Source organism: Alexandromys fortis, unplaced genomic scaffold (assembly GCF_014885135.2).
Source record: "Alexandromys fortis isolate MF-2015 unplaced genomic scaffold, M_Fortis_MF-2015_v1.1 scaffold_3, whole genome shotgun sequence".
Classification (NCBI taxonomy): Eukaryota; Metazoa; Chordata; class Mammalia; order Rodentia; family Cricetidae; genus Alexandromys; species Alexandromys fortis.
In genome coordinates, this window is record NW_026067909.1 from 16455160 (window position 1) to 16472342 (window position 17183).

The following is a 17183-nucleotide window of genomic DNA, read 5'->3' on the forward strand; positions in this document are numbered from 1 at the left end:
GAGGGGGTCATACCCTAGGCCTTACATTAGGCACCCACTCTGCCACCTGGCTTCATCCTCAGCCCCAGAAGCCATGTGTATACTATAAACACAGAAAAATGTCCAGAATGATCAATTTATTGAGTTGATTATTTTTGAAGCTGAGGCAGATGGCTCAGCACTTCTATGGGGAGATGAGAGGGGAAGACAGGAGAATCAGCTCGAGGCCAAACTAGCATGAAGTACTCAATGCAGCATCAGAAATGAGACTTCAAAGAGGAAGGAAAACTGACTCCTGAACATTGTCCTCTGACTGCCACATAAGCCCTGTGGCCTACAACACACTCACACTAATTTGGCGAGAAAAAGTTGGTTATTGGGATGGCTAGTTTTGCAAACTCATACAACCTACAATTGCCTGGGAAGTCTTTATGGGACTGTCTAGAGCAGGCTGGCCTGGGGGCATATCTTAAATAGGAAGATTCAGTGTACTGTGAGCGGCACTATCCCCTAGGCAGGGGTCCCAAAGTGAAGAGCCAATGTTTTCTCTGCTTTCAACTACAAATATAACTACCTGCAAGTTCCTGCCTCAATTTCCCTTAAAGTATAGACTACCCTGTTGGTGTAAGCCAACTAAACCCCTTTTTACATTTTTTTAAAAAGAATTTATTTATTCATTATGTATACAGTGTTCTGCAGGCCAGAAGAGAGCCTCAGATCTTACTACAGATGGTTGTGAGCCACCATGTGATTGCTGGGAATTGAACTCAGGACCTCTGGATCAGCAGGCAGTGCTCTTGACCACTGAGCCATTTCTCCAGCGCCCCCTTTTACTTTTTAATTTATTTTTATTTTTATTTTTTTGAGACAGGGTTTCTCTGTGAAACAGCCATGGCTGTCCTAGAACTGAGTCTGTAGACCAGGTGGCCTTCGAACTCACAGAGATCTGCCCGCCTCTGCCTCCTGAGTGCTGGGATTAAAGGTGTGCGCCACCAGGCTCAGATTAAACCCTTTGTCAGAGCATGATCACAACAGTGGAAATGCAGCTAGGATGGTAAGCCCTAGATATCCTGGAACTAGCTCTGTAGACCAGGCTTGCCTCTAACTCACAGAGATCCGCCTGCCTCTGCTTTTCCTAACTTGTTTCCTAACTTGATCCATTCTTTTCACAATTCTCTCTAGCATCCCTCCCCACTCATGTTCATATGCCTTACCCAGAAAGAAAGTATAGGGCTACAGGTGCAGCTTGGCAACAGAACACCTGATTAGCATGCACAGGGCCTTGGGTTTGATCCCCATTGTTGCTAAATAAATGGAAAGCAGATGGTTTCCCAGGGGGTTCAAGGTCTAGAGGATTTACAAAAAGCTAAAATAGGGTGTGGTACAGCATAGGCCTTGGGAAGCAGAGGCAGGAGGACTAGCACTCCAAGGCCAGCCTCAGCCACATAGTAAATGGAAGCTAATCTGGGATACGTGAGACCTTGTTTCAAAATAAAAGATAGTTCTTGGAAGGGAAAGACCCTATTCCTGCCTCCGGAAGCCCTGAGCCCTCTGAGATGGAATGTGAGATGGAGCCATCCTCTATTGTCCTCAAGAAAGGCCTTGAGTAAACTTGTTTCCTTCCTTGTGCATGTGTTTGTGTATGTGATACAGGGCTTCTCTGTATAGCCCTCACTGTCCTAGAACTATTTTTGAAAACCAGGCTGGTCTCGAACTCAGAGATCTACCTGCCTCTGCCTCTGGAGTGCTGGGATTAAAGGCATGTATCACAAAGGCCTGGTCCCAACTTATTTCTTTTCTACCAAACTTCTGTCCCCTAGGTTTTCATAGAGTGGTTAGTAGTGTCAACTTCAGATTCTAGTGCAGGACCCAAGAGCTTGCAAAGGACTTGGCTTCAATATGTGGCTCTCCAGGGTAGTAAGGTCATAATGTTCAGTGTCTGAGTGAAACTTGCATAAGGTGCTACATAGCTTCATATATGGATCACATATTCTGTGTAAACGGAAGTTTCTATCCCACCTGGTCCTGCGGCTGTTCGGTCCCAAGGAAACACATTAATATTAATTCCACTTATATATAATTATATTAATTATAAACTGTTTGGCCTATTAGCTCAGGCTCTTACAACTTAAATCAACCCATAATTCTTAATTTTAGCCACAAGGCTTGGTACCTTTTCTCAGTAAGGCATTCTCACCGTGCTTCCTTTGCTTCTGGCTGACAACTGCATCTCTGCATTTCCTCTTCCCAGAATTTTCCTAGTCTGGTCACCCGCCTATACTTCCTGCCTGGCTACTGGCCAATCAGAGTTTTATTAAACCAATATGAGTGACAAATCTTTACAGTGTACAAGAGCATTATCCCACAGCAATTCTGTATAAAATTTGTTTCAACCAGGTATATAATCACTTAAAAATGAAATATATCTAGAAAAAAATAAAAACCAAAGGTCTGGGGATTGGTTTGTTTGTAGAGAACTTGCCTAGCATGCAAGAAGGCCTGGGTTCCATTCCCAGCACCAGTAAACAGGCAGTGGTAGTAAATATGCCAATAACCTCAGTACTCTGGAGGTGGTGAGAGAAGGACCCAAAATTTAAAGTAATTTGAAGCCAGCCTGGACTACAAGAGACCCTGTCTGGGTGGGGGGAGAGCTGGGTGTAATAGCATATGCCTTTAATTCTAGCACTCAAGAGGCAGAGGCAGACAAACCTCTGTAAAAGTCTGAGGCCATCCTGGTCTAGACTGAGTTCTAAATTGTTTTATTGCTCTTATGTTTTCTTTATGGGAAGGCATGTCTGGCCTCAGTGTCATTACCATTTCCCCACCATTTTCATGGTTCACAGTAATGTAATCAAATTCCCAACACACTGAGATTTCAATGGAAGTGCACAGTTGGAAACTGACTTTTGAATTGACTGTGTGTTTTTGTTGTTGTTTTTCGTCCTAAGAATGCCTGTGAGCTCCTGATTTTTTTTCCTTTGCAAGAGTTGGGATTAGAGGCATGGATTTTTTTTCATTTTTGTTGGTGACAGATATACTGTACCTCAGGCTAGTATCAAAACTCTTGGCAGCTCTCCTGTCTCAGCTGCTCAAATACTCAGGTGACAGGCCATACTTTGGTTACCTTGTCTTTTTTTTTTTAAATAGTACTTGGACTTGTTTTATTGAGACAGGCTTTTTGTTTGTTTGTTTTGGTTTAGTTTTTCGAGACAGGGTTTCTCTGTGAAGCTTTGGAGCCTGTCCTGGAACTCATTCTGTAGACCAGGCTCATGAAGACCTCGAACTCATGGAGATCCGCCTGACTGAGTGCTGAGATTAAAGGCGTGAGCCACTACCGCCCGCCTTGTTGTCTTTCATCTGATGTTATATGCTACTCCATCACTTCAGATCTTGATTTTTTTTTTTTTTCGAGACAGGGTTTCTCTATGCAGCCCTGGAACTCCCTCTGTAGACCAGGCTGATCTCGAACTCACAGAGACCGCCAGCCTCTGCTTCCCTAGTGGTGGGATTAAAAGTCTGCGCCATCACTGCCCTGCATAAAATGAAATCTTAAAAAAACAAAACACCCACAGCCCTACTTAGAGCTATTCCATAACACTTTAATTTTTTTGAAGAAAACAGGAAGCGCTTCTCTACCTGCGCCGTCGACGCATCCGGTTCGTTCACTCGAGCCCGCCCCTTCCCCACGGTTCCTGGGTTACCTCTGGCACAATGATCAACGTCACTTAGGGCTTCCGCTCCGGCCCCGCCAGCGAAGGGCTTGAGGCCGCTGGGCCTCACTACGCATGCGCACCGCCTGCCCCCGCTCTTCGTTCGGGCTTCTCCTCCGGGCTTTTCCGATTCCCGAGCCACTGATCCCTGGGGGAGGGGAGACGTTTCAGCCAATCCGGTGGCTTTACGACGCCGAGGCGCTTGACTCCCTCACCTTCAGCCAATGAGCGAGCCGTTCGCCCTACGTCATAGACTTTGTCCCATCGCAACCCCCGCCTCTCCGGGCTGGGAGCTCAGTCCGCGCAGTAACAAATGAAGTGCGCGCTGCGACACCTCCCAGCTCACCCGGCCCCGCCGCCATTTCGTCGCCTGGCCTAACGGTTCGGCCAATCCCGACACGTATCGGAAAGGACTAGCGCTCCACCAATCGGAGGCCGCTGACTCCGAGCTCACCTCCGGCCAGCCCAATCCAGACTTCGGTCTCGCCGCCACCAGCCCGCCCCCGCCGCATCCTCTCTCCTCCCTCTTTGTGCGTCTGGCGCCGCAGCCGCCCGCCGCGTGAGAGGACTGGCTCCCCGCGCTCCTCGGTAGCGTAGTCGGGTCCCCTCCCCCCCCGGAAGGTTCGCGAAGGAGAAGCCGCCGCCGAGGACGAGAAACCGCTGGTGCCGGTCCCCTGGGGCGCCATGGCGACCGGAGCGAACGCCACGCCGCTGGGTAAGCTGGGCCTGCCAGGCCTTTCCCCCGCTTCCTGGGCCCAAAGGCGGTTTCGAGCCGAGCCTGCTGGCGCTCGGGCCACCGCCGCCGGTGGATCGCTGTTGGTGGCCCTGATGGCGGCCTTCTCCTTAGCGGCGCCGCTGCCGCTCCCAGCCTTGAACCCGCCACTGCACCCGCCCCCGCGCGGCCGCTTTTCCAGCGAGTTTCGCCTCCGCGCCAGGACCAGCAGCCGGGCCCGGGCGGCGGCGGAGGTGAGTCGGGTCGAGAGAGCACGAGAGGAGGCGCGCGGACCGGCCGGCGGAGGGGCACGCGATCGCGGTTTTAGGCGGCAAGGACGCGCGCGCGTGCACGGCAGGTCCGGGCGGACGCGCCCCGGTAACGCGCGGCCTGGTTTGAGAGGCTTCGAGTGCGCACGCGCGCCATGAGAGGAAGAAGGGCGGGAGGGAGCGTCCTTTGCGCAGACGCAGTGAGGCGTTCAGGCTTTGTGGCGCAATTGTGAGAGCTTGACGGGGCCACCTGTTGCCCCCTGAGCTGGTGTGGACAGGAGAATGTAGAAAGGTGCACGTAACGATGTGAGAGTGGCTGGCCCCCTTTACGATTTTAGGAACCTGAAAGGGGGACCAGTCCTGTGATAAGAGTATCTCCTTGTTTGCAGTAAGGCCAGTTTGGAAGGCTTCTAGTGATGCTTGGGTACATTTCTTTAATATTCAAGGCTGTTTATCTCCTTTGGTTTTCTAGAAGATTCTCACAGTGACCAGCTTTCCCCATGCTGTTTTTTTGTTTTGTTTTGTTTTTCGAGACAGGGTTTCTCTGTGGCTTTGGAGCCTGTCCTGGAACTAGCTCTTGTAGACCAGGCTGGCCTCGAAGTCAGAGATCCACCTGTCTCTGCCTCCCAAGTGCTGGGATTAAAGGCGTGCACCACCACAGCCTGGCCCGGCCCTCCCCACGCTGTTTTTAAAAGCTTTTCCCCTGGCTTGTAATCCTGAGAAGTAGAAAAATCTGTGGTAAATGTAGGGAAGAATGTACGAGAGCGCTCTGATGACAAGTGTCCACTGGTCAGGAAAAGTGTTGACGTCCCACGTGTGAGAATAGTCCTTCAGATGGGATGTTTCCCTTAGTGATACGGAGCTAGAGCTTTGGTTGTGACCTCTTCCAGTTAGTCTCCTGCTGCTCCGTAGTCTGGATTTTCCAGAATTGGTGATGTGCATCTGCTTAGCTCTTGCAGTCTAGGTTCCTACCAAAGTTGGAAGCAAGGATGAAGTGGCCCTTGCCTTTAATCCCAGCACGTGGGAGACAGAAGGCAGGTAGGTTGAGGCCAGCCTGGTCTACATTGTTCCAAGATAGCCAGGATTATGTAGAGAGAACCTGTCTCAAAGCAAACAGAAGAAAAAGAGAAAAAGAATGGGTGTGCTTCAGTCTGGCATTTGCAGTGACCTGGGTGTTCCCAACACCACAAGAGAAAGTTTGGTCCTCATATTTATGTTCTCTAGCAAGTTTATCCAGGAAAAATGAATGTAAATGTGAAGTGTTCTTAACTTTCCCGCCAGGACCAGATACCTTTTAAATGCTGCTGTCAATTTTCTTCTCTGATCTGTGAGAGTTTTCTCCTTTTAAATTTTAGGTGGATTTCTATTTTAGTCTTAATAATCATGTATTCCCTGTTGGTGGTCACTCTCATGGTTCATATTTCTGCCTGATGGACTCTTGTCTGTCTTTAGACTTCCCAAGTAAGAAGAGGAAGAGGAGCCGTTGGAACCAAGACACAATGGAACAGAAGACAGTGATTCCAGGAATGCCCACAGTTATCCCCCCTGGACTGACACGGGAACAAGAAAGAGCTTACATAGGTAAATACACGTTCTGCATCCAGGTGCATCTTCAGGTTGTTATTGCTTATTCTGAGTGACAACTGTTGAAAGTCTGAGATTTTAGTCTTGGGACAAGGTGGTGCGATCAGGTGTGCTTTTATAGCTTTGGCATAAACTGTGGTTTGCTTGACCAGTCCTGCATCTGTAGCTTCTCAGCAGCACATAGTTCTTACTAAGCAGCCCACTTCTCAGCTGCTCTTGCTCATTGATGAGGTGCATGCTATCTGCCTCTGGACAGGCCCCAGTGGAGAACACTGCAGGTATTGTAAATCAGGTGCCTGGTTTGTAGTATGGCCTTTCACTATAATATGGTTCCCTTTCCCTAAAATGTGATTTTGCTTTTTTTTTTTTTTTATAGGTTTACAAAACAGTTCAAACAAAAAGTGGCTCTGAAAGTATTTACAGTTCACCCATTTTCAGCATCTTTTCTTGTTTGACCTTTTAAAGAGCTTTCTTAAAAATGAAGGCTCTTGTAGTTTACCACTAAAGGACTCTGCTGGGAAGGGTTTACTGTTTGATTTGAAATGAGGTGGTGGCAGGATTTCAAAAATCAAGTTACTGTCCACAGTTGAGTTGAAATTGAACCTCAAAATTACTCAGAAACCAAGGTCATTACTACAAGTTGTGTGTTTCTGTCCAGTTGTCTCAAAGTGCACTTGATAAACATTTTCAACTAACCAAATAAACATCCTCTTTGGGCAGAAACCTAGTGGTCTTCACATGCACAGTTCCATGTAGTCTAAATCTGGAGATCTTCATTTCCTGGTTTTTAGATGGCTGAGAGTTTTGAGGCGTTGGAGTTGTCTGCTTCTCACAATACTTACTAACACTACTTTCTCTCACTGTTGCTGTTTACCCAACCCTTAGGTGTCATTAGACCAGTGTTGGACCTTCCAACCTTGTAAAATGCTCCCTAGTGGTGTCATAGCCCAAGAACACAGAATCTGAGAAACACTTAAGACTTTACAATGCCTAGTTAATGCACTAAGCCCTTAAAGACTGTTTACATTTTACATCAAGGTAGACAGAAGAGGCTAGTATAGGTTCTTTGCTTTATGAGAGATAACAGCTTTTCTGGTTTATGTAGTTCTGGATATTCAAGTTAGATCCCACAATTAAGAGGCTGCCCTGTGGTAGTTACTTTTATCTGAAGTTCTTGAGTTTAATGTCTGACTGTAAAGCTAGAACTTGTTGGAGTAAAGGAGCTTGGATAGCAACTGTGTCCCATGGCATACATTTTGTCCAGATGGCCTCAATATCCTCTCACTGTTAAATTAACAATCCGTGTGTTTAGGGGTGGAGATGTTGTGTATAACCCTGTGAGACATACGTTAACAGTTATCAGCCAGGCACAATTACAATTATCCCAGCACTCAGGATGCGGAGAGTTCCAGGATAGCCAAAACTACAAAGAGAAATCCTGTTTTGAAAAGCTGGGTGGTGGTGGCGCACGCCTTTAATTCCATCTCTTGGGAGGAAGAGGCAGGCGGATCTCTGAGATTGAGGCCAACCTGGTCTTCAAAGCAAGTTCCAGGGCAGGCTCCAAAGCTACACAGAGAAACCCTGTCTCTAGCTCCCCACCTCCCAAAAAATCTGTACTTAGGTGTGCATTAATTATGCATTATAAGTAAGCCATGCCCTTCCAACCTGCTCAGAAACCTGGCGCGTGATAAAGATATAGGAGAGGTAGTTTGCACCATATTGAAGAAGCTGCTCTAGGTCTGCTATACTACTGCTGTGTTAACCTTTCCCCTGAGTTACTGGATGCTTTTAGTGAAACCCTCATCTCTTGTCATTTCAAACTTTAGGGCCACGTGCATTCTTCTTTACCTTCACTTTCCATCTTTTAACACCCCTGCCACATCAGTAGGTGGTCTGAAAATAAACTCATGGACAGGTGTAGTAGTGCATACCTTTTATCCAATCACTGGGGAGGCAGGGGCAGAGAATCTCTGAGTTCTAGACCAACCAACCTGGTCTACCTAGTGAGTTCCAAGATATCCAGGGACGTCTTTGAGACCTTGCTTCAAAAAAAAAAAAAAAAAAAACAAGCCTGGCAGTGGTGGTGCACACCTTTAATTCTAGCACTCTAGAGGCAGATGGGTCTCCAGAGTTCGAGGCTAGCCTGGTCTACAGATCAAGTTACAGGACAGCCAGGGCTACATAGTGATCCTGTCTCAAACAAAACAAAAAAGCCAAAAGCAAAGTAAAAAATAAGCTTACAGAACCTTACTTAGACCCACTGGTTTATAAAAAGAAAGGTATATGGTTTGCTCAATATTTGAGTGAAAGTTACAGGTATTTGGGGACTCTTAGTACAGGTCTGGTTGTATAGAAAGTGTATGTACAAATTTGTAAGATGTTGAATTATTAAATGTCTTGCCTAAAGAATTTAAACCTGGTCTTAATGAAAATGGTCTTTGCTCAACTGCTATTATTTTATTATCCCATGTTAATTGAGTAATTTTGGGTAGTGTTTAAAATTTATTGAAGAAATAGAAACTTAAGTCTTGCCCTGAGTTTGGTGGGTACCAGGTACTTGTGATCTTAAATGGTGTTGGTTCAGGGTGCCAATTGTAATAAGCAAGTGTTGGTGGGGAAGGGAAGAGGTGACTACCTCCTGATAATTGCAATTGTAAGCTGTAGTGAACAGTCTTAACTGCTAACCCCTCTTCCAACAAACTGTTTGCTTCCTAAGTGATAACCATTTTGAAGTGAAAATTAACTGTAGATGTAAATGGACTCCTGCTGCTAGGTGGTTGGGGGTTTTTGCCTCAGTGTGTCACTGATCAGTCATCCCTTTCAAAGTCTCCGAGTTCTTCATGCTTGTTATTGAGATTTGAGATGTTTTTTGGTAACATTGTCTTTTTTCCATCCTTTTTTTTTCTTTCCTAACCTGGTTTCTTCCAGTGCAACTACAGATAGAAGACCTGACTCGTAAACTGCGCACAGGAGACCTGGGCATCCCCCCTAACCCTGAGGACAGGTTGGGAAACAGTTTTAACCAGCTGACAGTAACGCTTTTACCTTTTTCTCAATATGTTTTTACTGGTGGCAACATATTGTGTCAGTTCAATAAAATCCTAGTTAAGACGACTGGTATTCTGACCAGGGTTTATTTAGCAGAATGTGTTATGTTCAGTCAACAGTTAGAAAAGTTGGAATTTAATGAGAGAATGAGTTAAAGGAAATGAATAACTGGTTTCTAATTGATAAGCATGTAGATTTTAACCTGAAAATTTACCCACCCTTAGGGACAGTGGGGGGTAGCCATTAACCTGCCGTTCACTGGCTGCTTTGGCTGAAAGCACAGGGGGCAGTTTTTCTCATGGTAATTGTGCAGGGATATGAGAGTATTTTTAACTATCACTGAATTTGAGCAGGCCAAGCTTGTTGAAGTCTTACCTGCTTGTGGTTTTGGGATTGTTTTAAAATCAGGAGATTTCTAACCAACTTCCTTCATTGCCAATTAATTTTCAGGCTTGGCCATTGCCTGCGGGTTTTGGGAGGGAAAGGCAAACAACCAACCCCTAAATTACTTTTTCTTTTTTAAAGGGAACGTGGGCCTCAAACAGCTGTGGTCATATCATTTCAGTTTACAGTTTCTCTCTCGTCTCTGAAAAGTTAAAAGTTCATGTGAGAGAGGAACTTTCTAAGTGGTATTTTATTGGCTGATCTTCGAACAGCTAAAGTCTGGTCATTTAATTGACAATAAGCTTCCATTGAAATCTTAGTGCATGTAGTATAGTTGAAAAGATTTGCTTGGAATGTGTTTCTGGCTTTTGTTATTCTGGTAATGGCTTTTAGAAGTTACACAGTTCTGCTGCCCCTTGCCATGAAACAAATGAACTTAATGATTTCTCCATATTGACCTTCTTTGATTTATCAAGTTTGTTATTTTTTTACATACAGATTTTGATTGGAAAGTTATGTTTTATATTTCTTTTTTGATTTGAAGATTTTTATTTTTTAATTTTTTTTGAGATTTACATTGTAGGTTATAGACCACAACTGTTTAGTGCCTTTTTGGCCTTTTCCCCTTTAATGGTATGTCTACAGGTTACCAGGCAATTCCTCCAAAGGTTGAGTTTTTAACAAACCTTGTTTGCTTCCTGGAGAACTGGGATTAGAGTGCAGTTGATGTCTCTGATGCCTCTTCTAGGTGAAGAAGTCCGACCAGTCTAACCTCTAGATTGCTAGCTTTTGCTTTTCACTTCCACAGTTTGGGAAGAGGTTAAATGGGTATGGAGTTATGAAGCCTTTAAAAGGCCGATTTGGTTCTGGTACAATTCGGTATTTAGCCAGAAACATTCAATTATAGAGAGCAATGGGGTGGGCATGCTAGCAATGAGTAAAACCAGAGCAGGGTTTTTCCTCCTTGTATATGCTCAAATTTGAAAGAGGCGATAATGCCTGATTGCTTTTGCTTTTAAGCCCAGGTTGGAGGGAAATACATGAGTTTCTTACCTTACTAAGATGATTTCTTAAGAAGGTGTATTTCAAAATTAAGCCACTTTCTGCTATTTTGATGTTGCTTAACTTGCACAATTAAAATGTTTTAAAGCCTGTTCTAGACTTAAATGTGTAAGATGACAGTCTAATGAGTTGGGGATGTTTGCTTGTGTTCACTATGATTGGATTGTGCTAACAGTTCATACAGATGCTAGAAACGGAGGTGTCATTTAGCCCGTCATTAGCCACGAACAAACGACCTTTTATTCCATCGTGTGTGTAACCTGGTATGACATGGTTCCCTTTAGGCTGAAGACAGTGGGAGCAGCCGAGTTCAGTTCTTGCTCTCCAACTAGGCACAATTCTCTCAACTAAACCAAGGGTGTAGGAGTCGGGACTACTTTTCAGGATGTTTTTTAAAATAACCTGATCCACATGGTCTCTTCCCTTCTTGCAGCTACTACTAAATTTACATACAGAGTATCAAGCTATGGTCCTTTTTGTAATCTTAACTAAGAATTCTAGGAGTATAACTTCTCTTTTTGTTACCGCAAAATCTAGCTGTGGTAAAGTGACCACTTTATCATTACTATATATATTTTTTTTATTTTTTGCTTGTAGTGTCAGCATTTTACTCCTTAAAAATGAGAGAAATTTCTGCTTTCTGGACTTGTAAACTCTGGCGGAGAATTATAGTTCCCCTTGCTGTTGGCAGGTTCAGACCCTAGACAAGTGTTTGACTAAGTCTGCATTTGCAGCCTCTTGCAGAAGCTGCGTTAGCAATTTAACGGTTTTCTCTACCCAGACTCCCCACCTCGAACAGCCAGCCAGGCCATTGAAGGAAAAGCAGAGACACGAAGCCTTGCACCATTTCTCTCCATTGTGGGGGCCAAGTAACTATAGTAGCTTGAGTCCCAGCTGCTTTGGGTGAACAAGTTTGTGTTCACTGTGTGGCAGGGGTACAGGTGCTCTTCCTAATAGACACAGTTCACCTAAACTTGGGTTTCTGTGGTTCATCAAGTTGGGTTATTATAATTTTTTCAAATGAAAGCATCATTTGGCAAGAAGCCTCCAGAGGATGATACTGTTCTTGCCACTTGTGGTCCAAAGGTTTCTCTTTACTGGACCCTTCCTCGGCCACTTTTAGAAGTTAAAGACTTTTTCCCTTTCTCACATATACCCCACATTGCTTGATGTTAAGTCAGATTTTATCTCCCCATTCCACACGATCTTGAATAGCACACGTTATGGTCGGTTCCTCCGAAGAGTTTTGTTAGGATCTGAGAGGCAGAGGGGCTGGGGGGAGACTTGTAAATAGTCCATATGGGAGCAAAGGGAGTGAGGGGCCGAGCAGTAATGGGGCTCTGTCTCCCGCAGGTCCCCTTCCCCTGAGCCAATCTACAACAGTGAGGGGAAGCGGCTTAATACTCGAGAGTTCCGTACCCGCAAAAAGCTTGAAGAGGAGCGACACACACTTATCACAGAGATGGTTGCTCTCAACCCGGACTTTAAACCACCTGCAGATTACAAGTAAGCAAGCAGAGTCAGGTAGTTTGGGACAAGGGCACATTCAGATCATATGTGACCTGCTTGGACAATTCTGGTTTATTACTCACTTTTTGGCCCAATTGTCCTTAATTCTCATGTGGTATATACTTGATTGTAGAAGAGCTTTGGTTATGTGTACTATCTCCCAGAAATAGAGATGCTGATGGTCTTTTCTTTCTTTAGGCCTCCAGCAACACGTGTGAGTGATAAAGTAATGATCCCCCAAGATGAGTATCCAGAAATCAATTTTGTGGGTCTCTTAATTGGGCCTAGGTGAGTAGAATTTCTCAGTAGTCCTTGGTAGAGGGGTCTTGGTGCTCTGTGTTTTGCAGTTTCTCACCAATGACTATTTAGCTCAGTGTTTTTACTCTGAAATAAGAATTTGCATTGAATATATATATAGACCCTATCTTTTCTACCTTTTGATAGAGGGAACACTCTGAAGAACATTGAGAAGGAATGCAATGCCAAGATCATGATACGGGGAAAAGGATCTGTGAAAGAGGGGAAAGTTGGGCGCAAAGATGGTCAAATGTTGCCAGGAGAGGATGAACCTCTTCATGCTCTAGTCACTGCCAATACAATGGAGAATGTCAAAAAGGCAGTAGAACAGGTGTGTGGTGAGCCCAGAAGGAAACTTCTTGCTGGAAACCTAGGTGATGGCCCTAGGCACTATTGACAGCTGTTGGTGTGTCTTAATAGATCAGAAACATCCTGAAGCAGGGTATTGAGACCCCAGAGGACCAGAATGATCTACGGAAGATGCAGCTTCGGGAGTTGGCTCGTTTGAATGGCACTCTACGGGAAGATGATAACAGGTCAGTGGTAATGTTGAGAAGACTGCATAGGAACCTGAAGAACATTTTGAAGTGGAAAGGTGGTTTCTATAGGTCTTCGAATTGATTTCTCTACCTCAACAGGATCTTAAGACCCTGGCAGAGCTCAGAGACACGCAGCATTACCAATACTACCGTGTGTACCAAGTGTGGAGGGGCTGGCCACATTGCATCCGATTGCAAATTTCAGAGGTGAGGCCTGGCTGCTTTTAGAAGTTGGCTCCCTTGCAGCCCACTGGTCTTCAGGATCCTCCTTCCGCTACTGGCTTGTGGTTCATCTTGTGTACTAGAGCAGCATCCTTCCTGTGGGTGTGGTTGGGTGGCATGTGTTTTAAACTTGAGGACTAGAAATGTGTAGAGCCTACTATTGTCCAGAAACTTACACTCTGGCTATAAATGTTTCCATTGGGTGAATATTCACATTCACTGCTTAAGATTTGTTAAGACTTAAGGGGTTTTAGCTGGGCATCGGTGGCGCATGAGTTTAATCCCAGCACTAGGGAGGCAGAAGCAGGTGAATCTCTTTGAGCCTGGTCTACAAAGCGAGTTCCAGGATAGGTTCCAAAGCTACACAGAAAAACTTGGTTTTGAAAAGCAATCCCCCCCCCCCCAAAAAAAATACCTTAAGGGGTTTCATTTCCATGTGATCCTTTTTAGGGGAGGTGTACATGTAGTTTCTCTATATCTTGCATAAATTCCCTTCTCTTAAACAAGGAAGATGGAAGTAGAATTTTTTTGTCTTTTTTGATTTGAGTTTTTCTCCTGCATCTATGTCTATACTGTGTGTGCCTTAGTGCCTGCAGATATTAGAAGAGGGTTCACTCTAGATCTGAAGTGGTGGGCAGTTGAAAGCTGTCATGTGGTTGCTGGGAATTGGACCCGAAGTAGGATCTGATAAAGCATGAGGGGTGAGGGTCTGGTATGGTGGGTCAGTTCTAACCCAGGGCCTCTACTGTGGCTGGCAGTGATAACAGAATGGATATTGGAGAACCATTTCCAATAAAGGGCTAGAAAAGGGGGGAGGGTTTCGCTTAACTGAATTAGAGCTTTCTATTTTCTCCTTTGTGTTTCCAATCCTACTTTAGGCCTGGTGACCCTCAGTCGGCTCAGGATAAAGCACGGATGGATAAAGAATATTTGTCCCTTATGGCTGAGCTAGGGGAAGCTCCTGTCCCTGCATCTGTGGGCTCTACCTCTGGACCTGCCACCACACCCTTGGCCAGTGCACCAAGACCTGCTGCTCCTGCCAGCAACCCACCACCACCGGTGAGCCCTGGGACAACTCTTTAGTCTAGCTCCTGCATTCTCTTCTATAGAGAGACCAGGAGCTGTGTGTGGCTAAGATAAAACTTAGAGGTGGATATAGCTGGCAACATTGTTCTTCTGGGATGTCTGGCCATTGTGGAAGGAGCCTGCCTGTCCTCGTGTTCTGGTCTTCTGACATAGTCAGAAGAACAATGTTGCCACCAGGGGGAGCAGGCACGGACATTAGCAGGAAATGCTCTCATGTAGTCTCTCATGTCTACAACGCAGAGTCGCCCACCCTGGATGAACTCTGGCCCTTCAGAGAATCGGCCCTATCATGGCATGCATGGAGGTGGTCCTGGTGGGCCTGGAGGTGGCCCCCACAGTTTCCCACACCCATTACCCAGCTTGACAGGTGGGCATGGTGGACATCCCATGCAGCACAACCCAAATGGACCACCACCACCTTGGATGCAGCCACCACCCCCACCGATGAACCAGGGCCCCCACCCACCTGGGCATCATGGCCCTCCTCCAATGGGTAAGTAAGTGTCAGACCAGAAACCTTGGGGTTTGTGGGAGTGGATAGGTTCATACCAAGTGATTCTGAGCTGTAATTAGTACTGAATGGCTAGCCAGTGGTCTGAATCTTGCTGAGACATAGACTTATGGAGTACCTTCTGTGTGGGGAGGTCCACCTGCTGTTACGGCTGAACTTTTGGGAGGTTAATGACTCAGATAGCTGAATGACTGAGAAAGCTATTGGGGATGTCTCGCCTGACCAGTTCAAATGTCCTGCTAAGTCCCTGCTCTTTCCTTCCATCAAGATCAGTACCTGGGAAGTACGCCTGTGGGCTCTGGGGTCTATCGCCTGCATCAAGGAAAAGGTAATATACTCTCTTGGGATTTCTGTCTAGGGCCGTGGGAGCTAGTGGGAGCACTTGCCTGGGTCTCCCATTCTCAAAAGCCTAATCCTAATTCTTTGTTTGCCTGCAGGTATGATGCCGCCACCGCCTATGGGCATGATGCCGCCGCCTCCGCCACCTCCCAGTGGGCAGCCCCCGCCTCCTCCCTCTGGTCCTCTTCCTCCATGGCAGCAGCAGCAGCAGCAGCCTCCGCCACCCCCTCCGCCCAGCAGCAGTATGGCTTCCAGCACCCCCTTGCCATGGCAGCAAAGATCCCTTCCCGCGGCAGCGATGGCCCCGAGCCATGAGAGTGAGGACTTTCCGCGCCCATTGGTGACCCTTCCAGGCAGACAGCCTCAGCAGCGCCCTTGGTGGACAGGATGGTTCGGCAAAGCAGCCTGAGTTATTTTTGTGGACGGAATCAGAACACGCTGGCTCCATATCGTGAAATTTTTATTAATTTTTATCTTTTTCCTTTGTTATTTCCTTATCTTTTCCTTTCTTCAGACTCCGTCCAAGGAGATGCTCTCCCCGGTCTTCTGCTGCAGATAGAATCCTTTCCCTTGTCTCCATTCCTCTCTACCCAAGGAGAGAGGAGCAAATGGTTAGGCACAGACTTTGACCATTAATGTCAAGTTTGGTTGTAAAGGAGGGTCCTGTGTGGTTAATCTTTGCCACCTTTTAAAGCATCTTGAGAATTTAGATGTTGCTAGAAAGGGTTAATCCAGCCCTGGGATTCATATCTTCCAGCAGTAAGTGGGACAGCCCAAGCCACTATAGACCTGCCTGCCAGCCTGGAGTCTTCCATGCTCCTGATCACCTAAACTGCCTCAGATGCCATTTGCTTCTCTTCTTCCTGGAAAGCTTCCCATTATGTTTTATTTTGACCCCAGATGTCCAGATGTTTTGCAGTGTCTGGGGCTTGTGCCCCTTGTTCTTCGTTCAGCTTCTTTGCCCCTTCCCTCTTCATGGAGTGATTATGTTGACAATAATGTGTAACGCCTTCTTTTCACTGGTTTATCTACAGAAATTTCTCTGGGCTTTTTTGTTGTTGTTGTTGTTTTTTTTTTTTTTTTGGTGTTTGATTCAACACTGCACTAAAGGGGGGAATGTTCCATTGAATAAAAGAGCAGTGTGGTTTTTCTGGGTCTGTTTCTTTTCTTTCTAAACTTCCTTTTCCCTACCAACGATACCAAAGTTTCCGTTACCTACCTGTTTTAACACCTGGCTTCAACCCCCTACCCTGTTTCTCCTTGATAAAACTGAGAACCAGGCTCACTTCATATCTCAGTGATCTGTCATTTTGAAGGCCTTTTCTTGGGGCTCTAACCTCCATATTTGAGCTCTAGTTAAGATTTGTGTCTACTGGCTGCCATCTGACTTAAGGCCCTGGGCCTGGGGAGTCATCAACACTAAAGGTCAGACCAACTAATCCTGCTTGTCAGGCACAGAGCTGCTAAAATTAAAACCGCCAAGTTGCCTTTTTCTTTCCCTGCTGGTGACTCTCAGCCTGCCAATGCTGCAGGCTTTGGGGGGAGTGCTGGGGGTGAAATGCAATGCCCTTGTGCAAAGTGGGCACCTCTGCATAGGGTCTTCTGCAGTCTGTTCTATTTTGGGTAGAAGATAATACTTAGATGGTACCCAAAAATTTCCCCCTTCCTGCCTTTGTGAGAGCCAGGTATTTGGGCAGCTCCTGCAGCTGTTACTGGGCAGAGCTTTCTTGCTGGTCTGTCCAGTATCCCGCCTCAGGTGTTACATCCCACCCTTAGAAGTTCCCTAACCAAGCCCTAAACTAAAGGTTTTTCCCTTTGTCCCTTAACCTTACATGGTGGGGGCAGGGCCTTGCCACCCCCTTCAACCTTGGCTTCACCTCATTGCTTCCCTCACAATCTTGGTTTCCCTGGTGGGCTCGTTGGGCGGTTAAT

At 46.1% G+C, this 17183-nt stretch overlaps 1 protein-coding gene across 1 annotated transcript; it reads left to right on the forward strand.

Annotated features, from left to right (window-relative positions):
* The first annotated feature begins 3700 nt into the window (after positions 1-3700).
* On the forward strand, positions 3701-16398 carry Sf1 (splicing factor 1). The gene is given in 13 exon segments (XM_050136647.1): positions 3701-4404; positions 6123-6251; positions 9183-9258; positions 12102-12254; positions 12456-12545; positions 12702-12885; positions 12975-13090; positions 13193-13300; positions 14194-14374; positions 14642-14894; positions 15181-15240; positions 15350-15555; positions 15557-16398. Coding segments are annotated over 13 exon segments (1626 nt in total). The 5' UTR covers positions 3701-4373; the 3' UTR covers positions 15596-16398.
* Positions 16399-17183: the final 785 nt, after the last annotated feature.